The 19,001-nt window shown below is 39.4% G+C and overlaps 1 protein-coding gene across 1 annotated transcript in view; it reads left to right on the top strand.

The window, feature by feature from the left end:
- The window catches only part of PAPPA (pappalysin 1), a 207,391-nt gene that overhangs the window by 66,711 nt on the left and 121,679 nt on the right, over nucleotides 1-19,001 (top strand). Inside the window, exons 8-9 of the mRNA XM_058524829.1 lie at nucleotides 9,703-9,831; nucleotides 14,784-14,875. Of these exons, the coding sequence (XP_058380812.1) occupies nucleotides 9,703-9,831; nucleotides 14,784-14,875 (221 nt within the window). The remainder of the gene's footprint in view (nucleotides 1-9,702; nucleotides 9,832-14,783; nucleotides 14,876-19,001) is intronic.

Consider the following 19,001-nt stretch of genomic DNA (forward strand, 5'->3'; position numbering starts at 1 on the left):
TTGTTTTTTTTCCCCCTTTTTCTCCCCAAAGCCCCAGTAGATAGTTGTACGTCGTAGTTGCACATCCTGCTAGTTGCTGTATGTGGGACGCCGCCTCAGCTTGGCCAGACAAGGGGTGCGTCGGTGCGCACCCGGATCCAAACCTGGGCCGCCAGTAGCGGAGCACGCGCACTTAACCACTAAGCCATGGGGCCAGCCCCTCTCCTATATTCTTTTTTCATGAACACTAAAGATGAAGTGATATTACAGATTTGTGATCCTGTATCCATGGGAAATTGAGTGTATTTTATGTAAAAAGGCACATGGAAGGATGCTGACCAGAATGTTCTTAGTAGCTGCCTCAAGGTGATGGAGTTTGAGATGATTTTACTTTATTTTTAATTCTTTCATATGGTGCTCTAAGTTGTTAAAACAAGCATGCATGGTCTTTATGGTTAGAAAAAGAAAATAAAGCAATTGTGATAATAGACTCTCACTTCTCAATTAAAAAAAAATCAGCTCTCATCAAAAGATATGTTAGAGCTGAATCTATTTTCTTCTACAATTCTACATAAGAAATAAAATATAACTCAGTCTGAGTTGCAGCTTCCTAAAAGACTTTAGGACTATGAAGGGGAGCTTGCCTTATCTTCAGACAGTTTTAGTGTTTTGTATTTTATTGGATATTAATACATTGCTCACCAGTGTGTGCTTATGCAAGGAGTCAGCTCAATGTCATGGAAAAGTCAAGGGTTCTAGAGTCAAACAGCATGGTTTAAATTCTGCTTTATAATTATTATCTCTCTGACCTTGGGCAGATCACTGAACTGCACTGAACCTCAGCTGAACAATGCAAATGATTTCTACTTTTCAGTTATATTAGAAATGGTATGTGGGAATTTGGTGGACTAGCTAATCTAAAAATATTTCCAATACAAACATCTATCTGGACATTCTAGATAAAATATAACTGATATAACTAGCATCCTTTAAAATGCATAACTGAGATAAAAAAAAAAAAACAGAAAAATATTTTGCCAGGGGCAAGAAATAAAATGAAACTGAGATCTAGACAGGTAGGCCCTGAATCTAATGTTTTATTGACGTAGTTTGGATAAGGGAGAGCCATCAGTTTTGGCAACTGAGTGGATTGAATATTCCAAAAGAGGAGATCTGGCCCTGCTGCTCTGTGAGGTGGGGAATTGCAACTTCAAAATACGGTTAGGACCTCTGAAAGCCTACATGCTTAGTGAAAGTGTGCCTAGGGAAAAAATATACCTGTATATGTCCTATACCTCCAAAGATTTGAGGTTTGAGTTTATACTGCCAAGTATGGTCTAGGAATGCCTGAACTAAGAAACTAACTGAAAAAGAAAGAAATAATTCTAGGTTAGTAATGTTCCAGGGGTACCTAGAAGTTAATATAAAATCACTCTGGGGGAGGATATAGACTTGACCCAGAGGGCACGTGATTCCCACAGATCAAAACCCAGTGAACATGAGTTCACATGTCAAAATTAAAAAACACACAAAAAAGTAAACAAGACATCAAGAGTAAGGGTCAGCAATCAACATCAGGGATTTTATTAAATTTTTATTTTGATAACATCGATGCATATTAGTATTTTAGGGTACAAAAGAGAGAGAAATCAAAATTATGTTTTCTAATTTAATCCATAATGATATTAGGATATTTTAGTGCATCTTTCTGAATAACTAATAGATCAAAAGAACTAAAATAGAATAATAATCTAGAAGATTTTGAACAACACAAAAATGTTTCATCTCATAAAAATATATAGAACCTTGCTACTGAATTAAAGTATAAATTTTTTGTTCTAGGATATGTAGAACACTTTTTTTAATTTACTGTATCCTAGGCCACAAAACAAATCTCAACAAACATGAAAGATCAGTATTGCATAGAACCTTCTTTCTGTCTACGATGCAGCACATAAATAAGTAAATAAACAAACAGACAAATAAAAAAAATGAAACAGATAAAACTTTTTGGTCAATGAAATATGTAAGCAAGAAGCAAAAATCTTATATATTAGCAGACAGAATTCAGTAACATATTAAGACCCACATACTCACACTCACAAACACACACATTATGCCAAAGCTGGATTATCCCAGAATGAGAGGAGACTTTAGTGTTAGATGGTGTATGAATGTCATGCACAATACTAGCATATTAAATGTTTTTTTAAAACAAGATTATCTTACTAGATGCAGAATTTAAAAACTCTTGATAAAATCAAGTCCCTTAGTGATAAAAAAAAAAAAAAAAAAGAAAGTAACCTGGGAATAGAAAGGAACATTTTCTTAATCTAATACAGGGTATGTACTGAACAGAGTAGACATTATGCTTAAAGGTAAAATATAAGAAGTATTCCTTCTGATCCCAAGGTCAAACCAAGAATGTCCAATAACACCACTGGTCCTACCCAGCACAGCTAGACAAGAAATACAAAAATTCTAAGGATTATACAGGAGGAAACAAAACTATCATTATCTTCATCTGTAAGAGACTACACAGAAAAATTAATAAGAATCAACAAATTATTGGAACTAATAAAACATGTCCATGAGGACTTCTAAATTGAATTTCCATTTATAAAACTCATTTATTTTTTATCAGCTCCAAAATTTGAGAACACTAATATAGAGATACACGTACATGTGTGTATATATGTGGGAGAGTAGATAGGTAAATGGATAGATAGATTAAAGCTACCATTTATTAGAGCACTGACATCTATAAAATGCTTAGAGTTAGGAATAGATTCCTAATAAAAAAAAATCATCACAATTTTTATGAAGAAGGCTTTAAAACTTTACTGAAACCATAAACGAAGACATAAATAAATAAAAAGATAAACTGTGTGTATAAATGGGAGGATGCAATATCATAAAGATGTCTTTTCTCCTCAAATACATCTATAAATTTACGTAAATTGGAATCAAAATCCCAACAGGCATTTGAGAAAATGAAACAAAATTCGTGTGGAAGAGTGAAGGGGTCTTTTGAAGAAGAAAACCAAAGTGTAGAATGCACTTGTAGCATGAATCAAGACTTTTACAAAACTATGGAAATTAAGACAAATCGCTGTTGATAAAATGAAGGAAAAAAAACAGACCAATGAAACAAGATAACCCAGAAACAAACTTATTTAGGTACTGAATGATATATGGCAAAGGCGGTATTACAATTCAGTTGTGAAAGGATTAACTATTGCATAAATAATATGGGACAAATGGTGTATCCCTATTTAGAGGAAAAACAATCCTTACCACACATCATTTTAAAAACTATATTGTAGATGATTGAATCCATATATGTAAATATAAAAACTTTAAAACTATTAAAAGGAAATAGAAGAGACTTATTTTGTGACCTTGGAGTAGAAAAACATTTATTCAACAAGACATGAAAAGCACAGATCGTCAAGGAAATGATTAAAAAGTTCTATTCAACAAGCAGCATAAACAGAAGGAAAAAAATGAGTCATAGACTTGGAAATGATATTTGCAGTACCTTTAATTACAAGGGATTAGTATCCAATGTATGTAAATACATTTACATGTAAATAAAAAAAGAAAAAGAACCTCATTTAAAATAGGCAAAAGTGATGAACAAGCAATTAACAGAGCTAGAAACCTACATGGTCATCAAACACATGAAATGATACTCAGACTTGTTAATAATTAGAGAAAGGCAAAATAAACCAATAATTAAATATCGTATAATACCCATCAGATTGGCAAAAAATTAAATGTTTAGCAGAATCAAGTGCTGGCAAGGACGTGGAGCAATGGGAAGTCTGTTAGTAGGTGTGTTAATTGGTAAAACCATTTTGGGGGAGTAATTTGTCAATATCTAATAAAGTTGAAGACCAATTACTTAGTGATATTGTTGTAGATTTATTTCCTCCAGAAAACTCTTATTCTATGTACAAAGGAACATGAACACAAATGTTTAAAGCAACATTATTGGAAATAACAAACAAAAAAGATTAAATAATAATGATAGTAATAATAATAGAAACAACCTGGGAGTCTTTCAAGAAAAGAATGGTCAAATAAAGTGTGATATAGTCATACAGTAAAATACTTATGTCAGTGAAAATAATGAACTAGATCTGCATGTATCAATATGTGATCTCAAAAACAATGCTGGGCAAAAAAAAAAAAAAGCCAGCTGCGTAATGATAGATATAGTATTAAAACATGTGCTGGCAAATATGCAAAACAATGCTTATGTACCAAAAGTATAAAAACCTTCAGGGGAGAGAGGAAACTGGGATACAGGAACGGCACACAGGTGGGTTGAAAACAAATATACAAGACAGTGTATTTTATTTCTTTTACATTAAACATAAAAGATGTGAAGAAAATAAGGAAAAAATTTATAATTTGACTAAGCTGGGTAGTAAGTCTAAGGACATTTGTTACAGCTGTCTCTATGCTTTTCTATGTAATTGAAACAATAATAATACTATGTCTGAAGTCCTTTGGCACATCATCTCAGGCTCAGAAAGCGATTGTTTCCTTGTCTTCCCATTCTTGGCTGGAAGTTGGTGTACAAAATGCCCAGGCATTACCTTCTGATTCTTAGCCCAAAGCAGAACTGGAATACATGGGCTCTTCCTGAGCCAGAGACATCCTGGGTGGTCCCATCACCATGTCTTCTGGCTCAGATAATCTGGGTGGTAGATCCTGAACTACACTCGTTCTCAGTGCAGAATTTGAATGGGTGAGGCAACTTCTAGCCTGTAGAAAAGCTCATGAGGGAAAGATACAACAATACATTCCTCAGTCCTTAAATTATAACTGTGGATTGCAGAGCTCATCAGCACATTCTTCCCAGATTCCCATCCATAGATGAAGAAACGGATGGTCAGACAGAGGAAATGACTTGCCCACAGTCAGTGAGTCACTGGTAGTGTTTAAGAGAATGTGTGTCCCTCTTGACTTCTAGAACTTTCCAACTGGTCTTTGTATGCAGACTCCTCTTGGTTCTAAACTAGGTCTATTAAATTCTATTCTGCTGTATTTTCCAGTTCTTAACAGCTGAGGGCTTCTACCTCCAAAACGCACTGTCTTGGGATAGAGCTAGGCCTGGCTCAAGTCCCTGCCCCGTGACAAAAGCAATGTGACTATGGACAGTAGCTTAACCTCCCTAAGTATTAGTTTCTTCAACTGAAAAGGGAGATAATAATAATTATCCAAGAAACTGTTGTTTTGATTAAATGAAATTATTCATGGAAAGTACTAGGCATAGCGCCCAGCATATGATAAATAGACAACAAAAATGGAAACTACAATCGCTATTATTGTTGCAGAAGAAAGAGTTTGAAAGAAGTATAATACAGTTTAGTTACACAGACTATTTGGAGAGGTGGAATATGATAAATGGATGCTCTGACATGGAAATAATAGGAGGTCAGTAACAAGTAATTAAGAGTCTCAGAGAGAGTTTCCTGGAAGAAGCAAAATGGGATATTTCCATAGGGCAATGAGGCTCTGTCTTCCTCTTTCTTCCTGTTGTACTTTCATAGTAATTTTATCTTCACATTGGTACAGGAAGAAAATCATATATCTTAATTAAAAGGTAGAAAAACAGACCCAAAGAAATGAAGTGACTTGCCTACAGATATAAGATGGGTTTTAACTGACCTATCGTGATATTAACTACACGCTAACACTTGAAGAAATATGCATTTTTGCCCAAATCTGTCATAGAATGCTCAGCCTCCTAGTGTGTGTGTGTGTGTGTATATATATATATATATATTCTTAAGATAATTTCATAATCTGTAACTAAATTTTGCTATAAGACTGTGCTCCAAATTTGATACACATTACCATCAATATGACACTTCTGAGGAGGAATATTGAAAAATCATACCAGTAAATGCCAGTATTTTTGTTTCTAATTACTAGAAATGCAAACCTAAGACAGACATGTCACTTGAGACATTTGTGAAAGAATAATGGCTAAATGTTAAAAACATTTTTTTAAAAAGTCATGTATAGAATGTACAAAACAACCCTTCAAAACTAGCCAAATAGTCTCATCACATTTAAATACTACAATTTAAATTTATTAGCTAGAAATGTGAAACTAATCTGAAATGCAGTTTAAAGAATTGATGATTAAATACTAATGGAGATTAGCTTTTAACAAAAAATTTAATGACATTCAGAATTCTATAAAGGAAATCAGAAGTGGTGAAACTAATCATGTTTCAGATGAAGTGGTAAAATTCTATTTCCAAACAAAGAGTAAATAGGAAGTTTCAGCTTGGTCGCATGCTCCCATGCTGCACTAAATGAGAGGATTTTGAACTAGAGAGTGGCTTTGCATCTAAGAATATTCTGATGGTGTTGGCAACACTGGAAAAGGCAGACACTAGAAGCAGGAGGGCAAGCCAGAAGCTGCTTCAGTTGTCAAGTTTGAGATGCTGGTGGCAGCAGGGATGCAGAGGGAATGACGTGGAATCTTTTGGGTGGGGAGAATTGACAGGGCTTAGGGTCTGCCTGGATGTGAGAGGTGCAGGAGGGGAAGGAGTTCGAGTGGCAGCATAAGACTTTGCAGACGGTTTTAGGAGTAGTTGAAAGGAACAACTTGACATAAATGTCCTACCTTTAGACCAACCATGAAATAGGTCCTAACCTCCTGCACAGCCTTCAGAAGCCACTAGTTTCTATTCTATTCTACCTAGGTTCTTGAGAAAAGAGCCCCTGTTTAGCATTAATTTTGAATTTAACTTGGAGAAAATGTAGTTTTATCACAGGAATTCTTCAGTGGAAAAACATAATCTTTTTACTAGCAGTGGTACCCTTTCCCCCTTCCCCACCTTTGTACAAAGGGAGTGACTTGGGCTTCTATTTTCCTGTCTGAAAACTTGGGATAACAACCCCTGCTCAAAGAGCTGCTATAGGCTTTTGTGCAATAATAATGCATGAACCTTGCACACACCGTTGGAAGAAGGAGAGTTATTAAGGTTTCTCTACCATTCGGATGTGTTCTATGTGATGCTAGTAGGTAAGAAGTAGGACAATGGGTGGATGTTATTGGGAGACAGATTTTCCCCCTGGGTAAAGACAAACCTTCTGGGATCCAGAATTTTTAGAAGTTGCAAGGGCCACCTGAGAGAGAGCAAGCTGTAGGCACTGAGGGTGTTCTAGTCAAATAATGTTGTAGAAAAGAGACTTTTCATCAAGCCATGGCACACACGATAGATGATAGATGGTGGTCCCATCTTCATGGTTTTACCTAACCAAGGTTACTTGTAATTATCTGTTACTCCATCCCTTCTAGTAAAGAAAGTATAGCATAACTAGTGCGAATGAGAATGTTGATAACTAAGCATTAATAGTAATGATTTAGCGTTTATTAACTATTTATCATAGGTGGGACACATATGTGCTTTACATATGTTCTCACATTCAATCTGCAGGAAAACGCTGTGAGGCTAGGTTTATGACTAATTTGAAATAGGCTTAGAGAAGTGAACCACCTGCCTATGACTTCTCAGCTAGTAAGTGATGAAGCCAGGATGGAAACACATGTTTGCTTGTCTCAAAGTTGTGTTTATTAAGAAGGAGGAGGAGGAAGAGGGGAGGAGGGAGGGCAAGGTAGCAGGGAGGAGGAAAACATTCACAAATATTAGCAGAGCACCTTAAATATTATCAGCCATAAATCATTTGTGACACATACCACAAATGAAAAACACAGTGTAGAGAAGTACTTTTCCCACTCTCACACTTTTCCACAGAAGTGCTCCATCTGCTTCAAACAGTGACCATATGCCCCCAGTGGCCTGGGATGTAGCCTGAAGAAAATTTCTTATTTTATTCCATAACATGGCCATATACAACGTGCCTCCATAGTTTAGAGCAAAATGAATGTACAGTGGAATGCATGTCATCTTTATCTTGTGCCTTCATGTATCTCCTGGGAAAACTACTCTTCCCCCTGCCAGAATATTCCAGTTTTAGAAGCACTACCAGAAAAAGTATACATTCATTAGTCTAGAGGTGGATAAAGTATACAATAAACTAAAAAAAAAAAGAAAAAGCCTATAATTATATCAACAAATTAGCAATCCAGGAGTTTACAAGGCAACAGTTATTCACACATTCATGCTCTATCTCAAGATTTTGATGCATGTCACCTACTTAGTTTTCATTGACAGAGCACTAATGGAATCCCCAGGGACTTCTATTCTACCCCCAATGTTACTCTCTGCTCCAGCACTGCTGAAACAAATTCTCTTTTGGGTAACAAGCCCAACATTCTCAGGAAGGCTGTGTTCTTCACCAGAGTCCTTCAGTGCTCATTAACTCCAACTCATCATGGTGTTGAGAGTCAGGAGACATTGTCTATCCATTGGCCCAGCACCTGTTATCTAATTGGCCTTATCCAAACAGCCCCAGCACTAACAGCAGCTGAAACAACAGATGGGCAGGAAAACTTGAGATTTTTTGACATGGTCCTTTTGTTTATGAAATCCCCCCCAACTCTGGAATCTAATAGGAATTCTCTTCATTATCATTTTGTGTTTTTTCCCGTGGCACTTTTTTATTATTAAAAAGTAAATTATTGATGTAGAGGGAGGTGAAGGAAAGGAATAACATTCCCCTTTGAAAATGGTCAAAAAAAGAAATGGGGATGGTGATTTGGCCATGTGGAATAGACATAAATATATCTTTGCCTTGGAGGATAAGTGGCAGTAGCCAGGTTCATTTGATGGTGGGAAGAATTCAAGCAGGGAGCTGAGAGGGGCTCAGTAAGGGGAGGGAGGTAATCTGGTGTAAGGTTGAGTGTAAGGAAGTGAGAAAAGGCATTGCACTGGGAAGTCTTGAGAGCAGAGGAGCGATGCAATCTAGGCAAATTGGAAATCTGGCAAGAACCAGTGCCTGGAATTGCAATTCCAGGACAAGATCCCCCTTTGCGAGGCATGAGATTGTTAAAACAGGCCTAAGCTAGGGATTAGGGAGGCAGAATGTAGGATATTATTTAATAGCATATGATTATAAGCAAGTTGCTTAACCTCTCTAGGCCTCAGATTCATCATTTGTAAAATAAACATGAAAATACTAGTATACATGTAGGGTTGTTTTGATTCTCAAATGACAAAATACGTGGAAAGCACTTAGCCTTGGGCCTGACATTTAATTAATGGATGCTGCTCTTATTATTATTTTAGTCAAGAGTGAAAGACAGAGAGAGGAGCAAGTGCTGGGGAGAAGGAGTCACCGGATGTGTTCATGTGTAATGAGGTTCCTGCTCAGGTGTTAACATGAGGAGAAAAGATCAGACAGCACCCACAGAATCTGGCATGGTACTTTCCACCCTCCATGCCTTTGCTTACTCTATTTATTTTTCCTGGATGAATACTCCCAAACACCTTCATTATGGGCCACATACTATCTGATTCTTATCCACCAGGATTATTGTAAAGGTTAAATTAAAGATAAAAAATATTCATGTTCACATGTCAACTGATGCTAGTTATTATTGTCGTACATTTTGATGTAGTCCATCATGTGTAAGAGAGTGTCTTAGCCACAGTAGACAATGAAAATTATTGGATGACTGAATGTGCATGTGATTTCAAAGACAAGTAAGATAGAATGTTCTCAAGGGGATCAGTTTGTCTGCCTCCAGTGTTGTGTCTGTATAGCTAACAGCTTCTTTATGTTTTCCAGGGATCTAAATCTTGGCAGTGTGTACCAGTACCGGGTCATCACCATTTCGGGAAGTGAAGAGAGTGAGCCGTCGCCTGCTGCCATATACATCCATGGAAGTGGGTACTGCGGCGATGGCGTTATCCAGAAGTAAGTAGATCTAACTCAAGAAAAGGGAGTGAGTGATGCTAATCAGGCCAAGAGATGGTCAGGGTACTGAACAGAAGATCTTATGGGATACTCTTCAATGCATGAGCTGTGAGTTACCAGCAATCCCTGGCAGTCTATCAATTTGTCTGCAACTAGTTTGCTGGCCTCAGAAGAAAAGTAATGATTCTTTCTGGAACACCTGTATGTCTCAAGTAGGTAGCACAATCTATGATTTCAACAGAGCTACCATTCTACGCTTACTACCAGTATGCTCTTGTTCTTAATGGTTTTATGTATGTTACAAGGATTCCCTTAATCTTTTCCAGCCCAGCCCACATTCAGTTAACAGGACACGGAGCCTCCAGGTCAAAACGCTTTTACATTCTTTGCTGGTTACCATTTACATCTGTTAAAATTGCATATTTATGTGTTATTTCTTTTGTATCGTGTTATGTCAACAATTTACAAAATGGGTCAAAGGCTCATAAAAATAGCAGAATATTCTAACTCACTATAATGTTGAAACCATAAATAGTAAACAGTACTCCAAAGTGAGTACTGAATGTGAATATAAGTACGGGGAGGCAAATGAATCAGTAAGTGTAAAGATTCCACATAAGCAGCCAAAAGGGAAAAGTGTGATTAGAAAATATAAAGCTGCATGTCTAAAAAATGGATTTTATTGGATCATCAGTCCATTCATCCCCTTGTCCACAGAGCAAGATGTTATGCAACTGCGAAATAGGGGCAAGAAGCCATCAAGACTTTTGAATTGTTAAAAAAAAAAAAAGTAAAGCTTTGAATTTTTTCCTCCAGAATAAGCACAAAAATGTTTTATGGCACAAAATCGAATAGTTTTTTCCCTAGAGATGAAGAAGAGACCTAAATCATTCACAATTACGTTCATTATTGCTGGAATTATGTTCCTTATTGCTAACATAGTTGCAAGTCACACTATTGCTAACAGACTTTTGAAACTATTGGCAGATTTAACGATAAACATTATATCTGGAGATGGCAAAACGAGCTATTGGCAACATTTCTTCATTAAATGGCACTGTTGGGTGTCACATAATATCTGTGCAATGTGGAATTGCAATGACTATTTCTGTAGGGGGACGGGTGGTGTAAAGAGGATTCGTTTCACAGTTGGATGAAATCACTGATGTGCAGAACATGAATCGGCTCATAGGTGTGGTACATATATGAAAGAGAAAGTGCTAGATGATGATTTCTTTCAGTTCATCATTGATGCTAGTGCTGGAAGGCACGGGCAATTTAATTTGGTGCTGATGACTTTGGGGTATGTAGTGTAAACTGGAAGCCTGCTTTGGGATGAAAGCGCCAGCTAGGAGCACAGCAAAGACGACACAGTTATGCAAGTAAAGAGTTTGCAGATGAATCCCCATCTACACAGACGTCAGTTATTGACCAGCAGTTTGTTTTCTGATCATGACTTAGCACGGAAGGGAATAGAGAATGTTGCGAATATGATCAGATGAGGGCCAGTAAATTGCATCTTTTCAACTTACTGCGCAAAAAGATAGTAGTGTGTGCAAGATTCTGCTCCCCCTACACACTGAAGGATACTGGCTGTTACAAGAAAGGTACTAATTCAAGTTTTTGAAATAAGGAATGACGTTTTTAAAAATATTGACACTGATAAGGCCAATAATGATTATTTGCAAGATTTCAAGTGCCTTGCTGAAGTGGTGTATCTTAGGAATACATACTCATGTCTTAAGTGTCCTGCACCTATAATTGCAAAGCTGAATTGTCAAGATTTTAATGCCGAGGAGATAATATAAGAATTTTTAAGTGTTGAATTATGGTGTAAACCACCTGATTGCCAAGAATTTGACTCCTCAAGCATAGAAGATGAAGCTCCTCACTTGTCAGAGAATGAAATCCGTGATATGCTGTGGTGTATATTTAAAACTCATATCCAAATGCAACAACTGAACATGCAGATAGAGTTTGCAAATGCTTAATGTAACAAAATTGGGTAAAGGGAAACCATTGGCTGTTCTCTCCCACATTAAGACATCAACTTCTAGTTTTTGAGGCAACTGTTGTCTCATGGAACACTGAGCAACTGAGCAAGACCATCTCCAGGAAAAGTGCCCCGTCATTTGTGGGTCCAAGACTGAACTGCATATCCAGAATATCCAGGAAATACTTGCGGTCATTGCTGACAACACATAATTGCGATCTGGGATTTTCTAATTTAGCACAAAGAATAAAGAAAGAAACTCACCAGATATGGAACCTGATCTACAACTCAGTCTATCCATCTTGGAGCCAGATATAGATGTATTGGGAAGAAACTGCAAACAATATCGTTCTTCTTGCTGATCTAAAACTATTATTAACTTAAATAGTATTTTTAACCGTAACAAAGATTTTTAGTATTTTTTCCTAGAATTGTTATCCTGCATAGACGTCAAATACTTGTTAAGTTACCTGCAGATACCAAATAGTTGTTGATACGCTTTGTAGAAAACTGAACGCAGCTTATGGAAGCTTCTCTAAGGGAAAAAAAAAATTCTTTGAGGAAAAGGAGGGTTGTCATCTTAGCTAACTGGATTTTTCATGGAATGATACATGCTAAATTGGTATATATATGTAAGAGGATTTACAAAGAAATACAGATAGACTCAACACTCAATGAGGCCCCAGTGGATGACAGCACTAGAAGAATATTATAATAATGATAATAATATTCATGAATATTTATTGAGCCTCTGCTATGCACAGTGCACTGTGCTACACTATTACTTCCTTGGGTCCTTCCAACAACCATATGAGATAGGTCCCATTACCATGCTTTACAAAAGAGACAACTAACGCCCAAAGATTGAAGTGATTTTCTCAACTTACCATCCGGTAAGGAAGAGAACCCAGATGTGAACCCAGGGCCCAGGTTCTCATCTGGATTCATTATTGCCTTGCTGTGTGACTGACAACCCTGCAAAACTAACAAGTGAAGGAGTAGCTACATGCTATCTGCTACATCCCAGGCACTGTGCCAGGCATCAGGGTGCTAAAATGACAAAGACTCCGTCACTTCCTTTGGCATCTTAAAGCCTGTATAGGGAGCTCTCAAGTAACAGGCAGAGGCGTCAGTTTGACAAGTGCTGTGATGGATGGAGCCCAGTGTCTCTGGACACAGAGAAGACGGCCACCCACTCTAGCCTGGGAGGTCAAAGAAGGTTTCTCAGAACCTCTCTATCTAATGAGAGACCTGTCATGCCTAGAAGATATTTGTGGTGACCCCAATGTTTTGCTTAAACCAATAGAACATACTGTTTGGGCGGTGAGGGAAGGCATTCTTTGTGGCTTGGGGAAACCAGCCCAGGTTAAAAAAAAAAAGTCTCTCCCCAGATAATCCATGAAATAGCTAAGAAGCACAAGGCCATCACCAGTTGCTAGCCTGCGAGGTTCACTGGCGGAGATTGAAATATGGGCCCAGCTTTAGGGACTTCTTTGCTCATGGGTTTGCAGACAGGAGAAAACTTGGGTGGCTGTTCAGAGATCAATGCAATGCCCTAGCCATCTTGAAGTTTGATTGCAAGGCACCATCCTGCTACTCTGACACCTCCTAAAAGCAACAAACATTTCCCAGTGCTAATTGCCCTGCCCGGGTGAAAGGAAAAGTCTGAGGCCTCTTCCATGCTGTGACAGGTCCCAGCTGGTCCCTGGGGAGGGAGGGAGGGACAGCTGCCACACACTCTGCAGAGACCTTCCAGGATTAAGTGGGAATGGGAACTGTGATTCCCTGAGCATCTACTGTGTATCACACACCATGCTGGCCACTTTAAGTTACGTTCCATTCTTGCAACAACTCTAAGGAGTAGGTATAATTACCTCCATTTCAACCAATGAGAAAACTGAGATTCAGCATCTAGAACAGCACTGTCCAATGGATTTTTCTGCCATGATGGAAATATATTCTGTGCTGTCCAATACAGTAGCCAATAGCTACATCCAGCTACTTGAAAGGGACTTGAAATGTGGCCAGTGTGACTGAGGAATGGAACTTTTAAATTATTTTAAATTTTAATTGATTTAAAATTGTCAAAGACAGATGAGATAGAGAGATCAAGTGACTTGTCCAAGATCACACAGCTAGTTTGGAACATGGGATCCAAACCCAAGTCTTCTCTTTCTAAAAGGGTGTGAATTTTCCAGAAAGTGGCAGTCTATTCAGTCTTTCAGTTATTACTCCCCCTTCTCTTCTCCTAGGTCCAGTTTCGAGAGCATTGCTCATTTTCTACCCATCTTAACCTCTGCAGAATCATCTATAGGTGATGGAAATAATTCCTAAAAAGAAAACAAGAGGAGGCATTTTTATTTCCTGGCAGCATACTTCCACAGGCCTTCGAGTTCTTAACACCATGAAATGACACACCGAATAGAGAAGAGAAACCTTTCTGATAAAAGGAAGACCAAATCTGATCATGTGAATAGAAAAAAATCTTTACCTTTAAGTGCATTGGAGGAGTAGGGAGGGAAGTGAGGCAGGGCGTCATGAAGAACAGCATTTATATGTTTAGAAACTCCAAAATTTCTTTCAAATTCACCATTTCAAAATGGCAGTGAGATTTCACAGGCACTATGGAGCAAGGTCTGTGCATCCATTTGTTCATTCGTTCATCCATTTCTTACTATCATCTCACTTAACTAACTTAACTGACAAGATCTCAGAGAATGAGTTTGAAGCAGAAATTCTACTTTGTAATGCGAAACAAAATAAGGCAAATGTCATGGGATCTTACAAATTTACACCTTTATGCATTTCATTTTGAAGATGAAGAAACAGAGCCTCCAAATGGGAAAGAGATTTGCCCGAGGCCTCACGGAAAGTTCGTGGCCCGGGGAGGGACTTTTCCTTGTCCAGCTGTGGTTCTGAAGCTGATGAGACAAATTTCTCTTCTCTGCCCGTTCTGCAGAAGCCAAGGTGAGGAATGCGATGACATGAATAAGATCAATGGTGACGGCTGCTCCCTTTTCTGCAAACAGGAAGTTTCCTTCAATTGCATTGGTAAGTCTTCGTCTTTTCTTTGGGCTTTGCTGGAAAAGTGGACAGTGTGAAATAGTTAGTCAGTTACAATAACAGCAATAGTTATGACTAAAGGATGAGTTACTCCTTTATATTACAAATATTTATTGAGTGCCTCCTGTGAGCCAGGCATTGTTTTAGGCACCAGAAAATATAGCAATGGAAAAAAAAGGCAGATATTCCTGCCCTCGTGGACCTTATGTTCTCATAGATGACAGCGATGACTAGTAACTTTTTTGATCGAAATCTACCTGACGTACGTTATCACTCTTCTTCAAGCCAACTGTCCAGGATACTTATTAGTATAGATTTTTAAGGCTTTTATTCTTACTTTAGAGATGAGAAAAATCAAAAGCCAGAGAAATTATAAAACGCGGCGAGAGTCACACGGGTTAGAAGTGATTGAAGACAGAACAAGGACTTGATCCTGATTTTGTCTGATTCTTAGGGACGTGCTCAGTTCATTTTGCTACACAACCACCCAGCCAGGATCCGGGCACCGCCGTCGTCCCCTCTGCACACTCAGACCCTTGGGCGGTCTCTCTGACTTGGAGGAGGAAGAATAGCAGACCAGCCTGTGTTTAGAAAGCAAATGTCCTCTTCCCACCTTTCCTGGGTCAGATGGGAAATTTGTTCACTCCTGCCTTTTCTAGGAGTCTGGCTGATCTTGTTGTTTCAGCCCCACTTGGGAGGCCCTGGCCAGCCCGGGGCTGGTAAACAGAAGGGCTGGGGGGCAGGGATGGAATTTTGAGCTGGCCCAGATGAGATCATACTTCCTTTAAGATGCAAATCAATACCTGAAGATCAAAGGTCCCCAGGCTAATCCCTTGGGCTGGAGGTGAAAAGTAATCACAATTCATTTGCAAGTACAAAAGACAGAGGTGCTCTATCTGGAGAGGGAAGGGCAGCTACAGAGGGATGAAAACAGTGATGGGAAGATTTCTCACTGAAAGGCAATTTTCTAGGAGGACGAAAGGGGAGGAAATGTCATCAGGTCCTTACATTTGCAATGCATTACAGGGGTGCATTTAGCTCTTCCTTCTCCGGTAGATTGTGAGCTCCGTGAGGTCTTTACCATGCATCATTCACCTTTTATTCCATCCTCAACACGCATTTATTGAGCACCTACTGTCTCCTTGGGACCAAGTAGGGGCTGAGCGATACAATAGAGGTGACCCTGTAACTGTTTGTGGATGGAAGAAAGGAAGACATGGAGCCAGGAAGGACAGGAGAGTTTCCAGGCAGGGCCCTGGGTTTTTCAACAGCAGAAGATTTTTTTCTCTCCTCTGTTGATTTGAGTATGGTTCATAATAAAAGCTTGATATTAACCTAGTGGTGTGGCAGAAAGAGCCTTGGACTAAAATGAAGAAAACCAGGCTCTGGTCCTAGCTGTGCTGAGAACTTGCTGCCTAAACCTGACCAAGTCACTTCCCTGCTCTGGGCCTCAGTTTCTGTCCTATAATTGAAAGGATTGGGTTAAGTGGTCCTTAAGAGCCTTACCTGCACTTCTGTTGTGTGGTTTCCAAGATGTGTGACTATTCCTCATAATCCTGAGCTCTACTTGAACCAAACTCTCACCTTTGCTGTCACCCTCATGACACCCAATATTACTCTCAGATCATGCTGGAAAATATCTACCTATTTCATTCACGCTAAGGTGGCATGTAACTTACGTGCTTCTGGGAAGAAGGTAGGATGTGGTGAAGGTAGGATATGGTACCCTAAAAGAGAAGCTTGGGCCCTGAAATCCACGTTCTATATCACCTTAACACCATGCAGCTATAAACTAAAATAAGGGAGCCCATTACAGGTGGAAGCTCATCATCCATGGATGGGGTCTGCAAACTATGGTCCACGGGCCAGAACTATATTGTAATAAAGTCTTACCAGAATACAGCACGCCCATTCCTTACATATTGCCTATGGCTGCCCTCCTGCTACAACAATGGAGTTGAGTGGTTGCAACAAAGACCCTATGGCCCAAAGAGCCTAAAATTTTTACTGTCTGACCCTTTACAGACACCATTTGCTGACCCCTGGTCCATGGACTTGGAGTCTTTGATACTCTTGGCTATTGGATCCCAGTGCAGAGAGGAGGTGAAAATTATAACATGGTTCACCTTTCTTAGAAAAAGAACTTAGGGGTCGGCCCCGTGGCTTAGCGGTTATGTGCGTGTGCTCCGCTACTGGCAGCCCGGGTTTGGATCCCGGGCGCGCACCGACGCACCACTTCTCCGGCCATGCTGAGGCTGTGTCCCACGTACAGCAACCAGCAGGACGTGCAACTATGACATACAATTACCTACTGGGGCTTTGGGGGACAAAAAGGAGGAGGACTGGCAATAGATGTTAGCTCAGAGCCGGTCTTCCTCAGCAAAAAGAGGAGGACTAGCATGGATGTTAGCGCAGGGCTGATCTTCCTCACAAAAAAAAAAAAAGAAAAAGAAAAAGAACTTAATTTTAAGCATACAGTGGTGGGGCCTGGGAGACTATGTTAGAAATAGCACTGGACTGGGTGTCCAGCCCTAGCTTATCTTGCCTCTTTGGGTCTCACTCCTCCTCTGTATTTTGGGCAAAATGACTATTTTGAAGGAGAGCAGTGATTTTCAAGCTGTGTTAACTGAAATGCTTAAGAGGAAAGGAGTGAAGATAGGGGAGTTACCCAGAGGGTGAGACTTGGAGGCTCACGGATCCATTTTATATACCATCATTCTCTACTCGATTGTAAGTATTCTGCTGCTGATGCTGATATTTACTGAACATCTATTATATACCAAGCACATTTATAAACTCTCATTCTCTTAACAACTCTTTTATTGTCCTGCTTTTACAAAAGAGGGAGCTGAGGCATGGGGAGGTGAGCTAAGGGTATGCAGTTAAGTGGTAGAATTGAACTCAAGCCCAGGGATCTTGACTCCAAAGCTCACTGTGGTGAGCTACCTGCAAAAAAGACTGCTTTTGGTCTAGTAGGGCTTTGGGGCTGAACGAGGAACATACAGTATAGACTAATTCATGTAACGAACTAATGGACTGAAATACAAAACTGTCAGTGGTGGATGGTGTCCAGGGGAGGCTCTCTATTACCCCTGTGTATGGAGTGTGTTTTGTGTTAGAGGAAGGGCCTTAGCTATGCCCCTCACCCTCGCCATTTAGAATTCCATTGGAGATACGGGGCATTCCAGGCATTAAGGAGTCTATCCAGAGATCCCACCTCCCAAGAACTACACTCCAAGGAGAAACTCCATGGCTTTGAGTCTAGAAAACCATCCTCCTGTAAGAAGAACAGCTGAAGAATAGACAATGAGTCTTTGGCTCCCAGCAGATGCAGTTTTAATGAGTCAGAGAAATGGGACTGGAGTGTGGGAGGCTTTGCTGAGGTGGACACTGTTCTCATCATTACATTTTTCAAGACAGTGGCCAGAATAGTGGCCAAGAGAACAGGTTTGAGTGAGACTGACTTGGGTTCCTACCCTGGCTTAGACCTGTGACCTTGGCTAAGCTTCAATGTTCTCATCCAGAAAATGGTAAAACTCCTGGGAGTCAACTGTGGAAGATATTTACCAATATTTTTGTATACTTATTGTCTGAATTCCCTTTCCTAGATTTAGGAAATAACTCTCCCTGTTATACTTGTAATGAGGCAGAGCTCAACCCCCACTACGGAAGCTGAAAACCCGAGAGTCTTCTTCTCTCAGTCCCCTTAATAGTTTGAGTGTAGGCACAAGACCTATACTCTCCCCCAGTCAGATACACCCACCCAAGACATTGAATCAGGAGCTAGTGGTGATAAGACCTAGGGACCTGCAGAAACCATTTTGATAAGGATGGTGAGGATGGCCACAGCCCGTGCATTTCCAAAATACCAGTGACGGCATGCAGCATTAGCGCTGATGTGACGATGTGTAGCAACACGTCTGTGATGTCTTCACAAGACCTGGGACCTAATCTTGAGCTTGGAATTGGGCCTCAGAACAAGCAAGCCTGGCTCTCCAGCCCTCCCAGGGAGTGTTCCATAAGTATCCAATATTCTTTGAATAGATTTTGTTTGTTTGCTTGTTTTGCTTAAGTTAGCCAAAGTTGGTTTCTGTTGATTGTCACTTAGAAGCCT

This window comes from Diceros bicornis, chromosome 28 (assembly GCF_020826845.1).
Source record: "Diceros bicornis minor isolate mBicDic1 chromosome 28, mDicBic1.mat.cur, whole genome shotgun sequence".
NCBI lineage: Eukaryota > Metazoa > Chordata > Mammalia > Perissodactyla > Rhinocerotidae > Diceros > Diceros bicornis.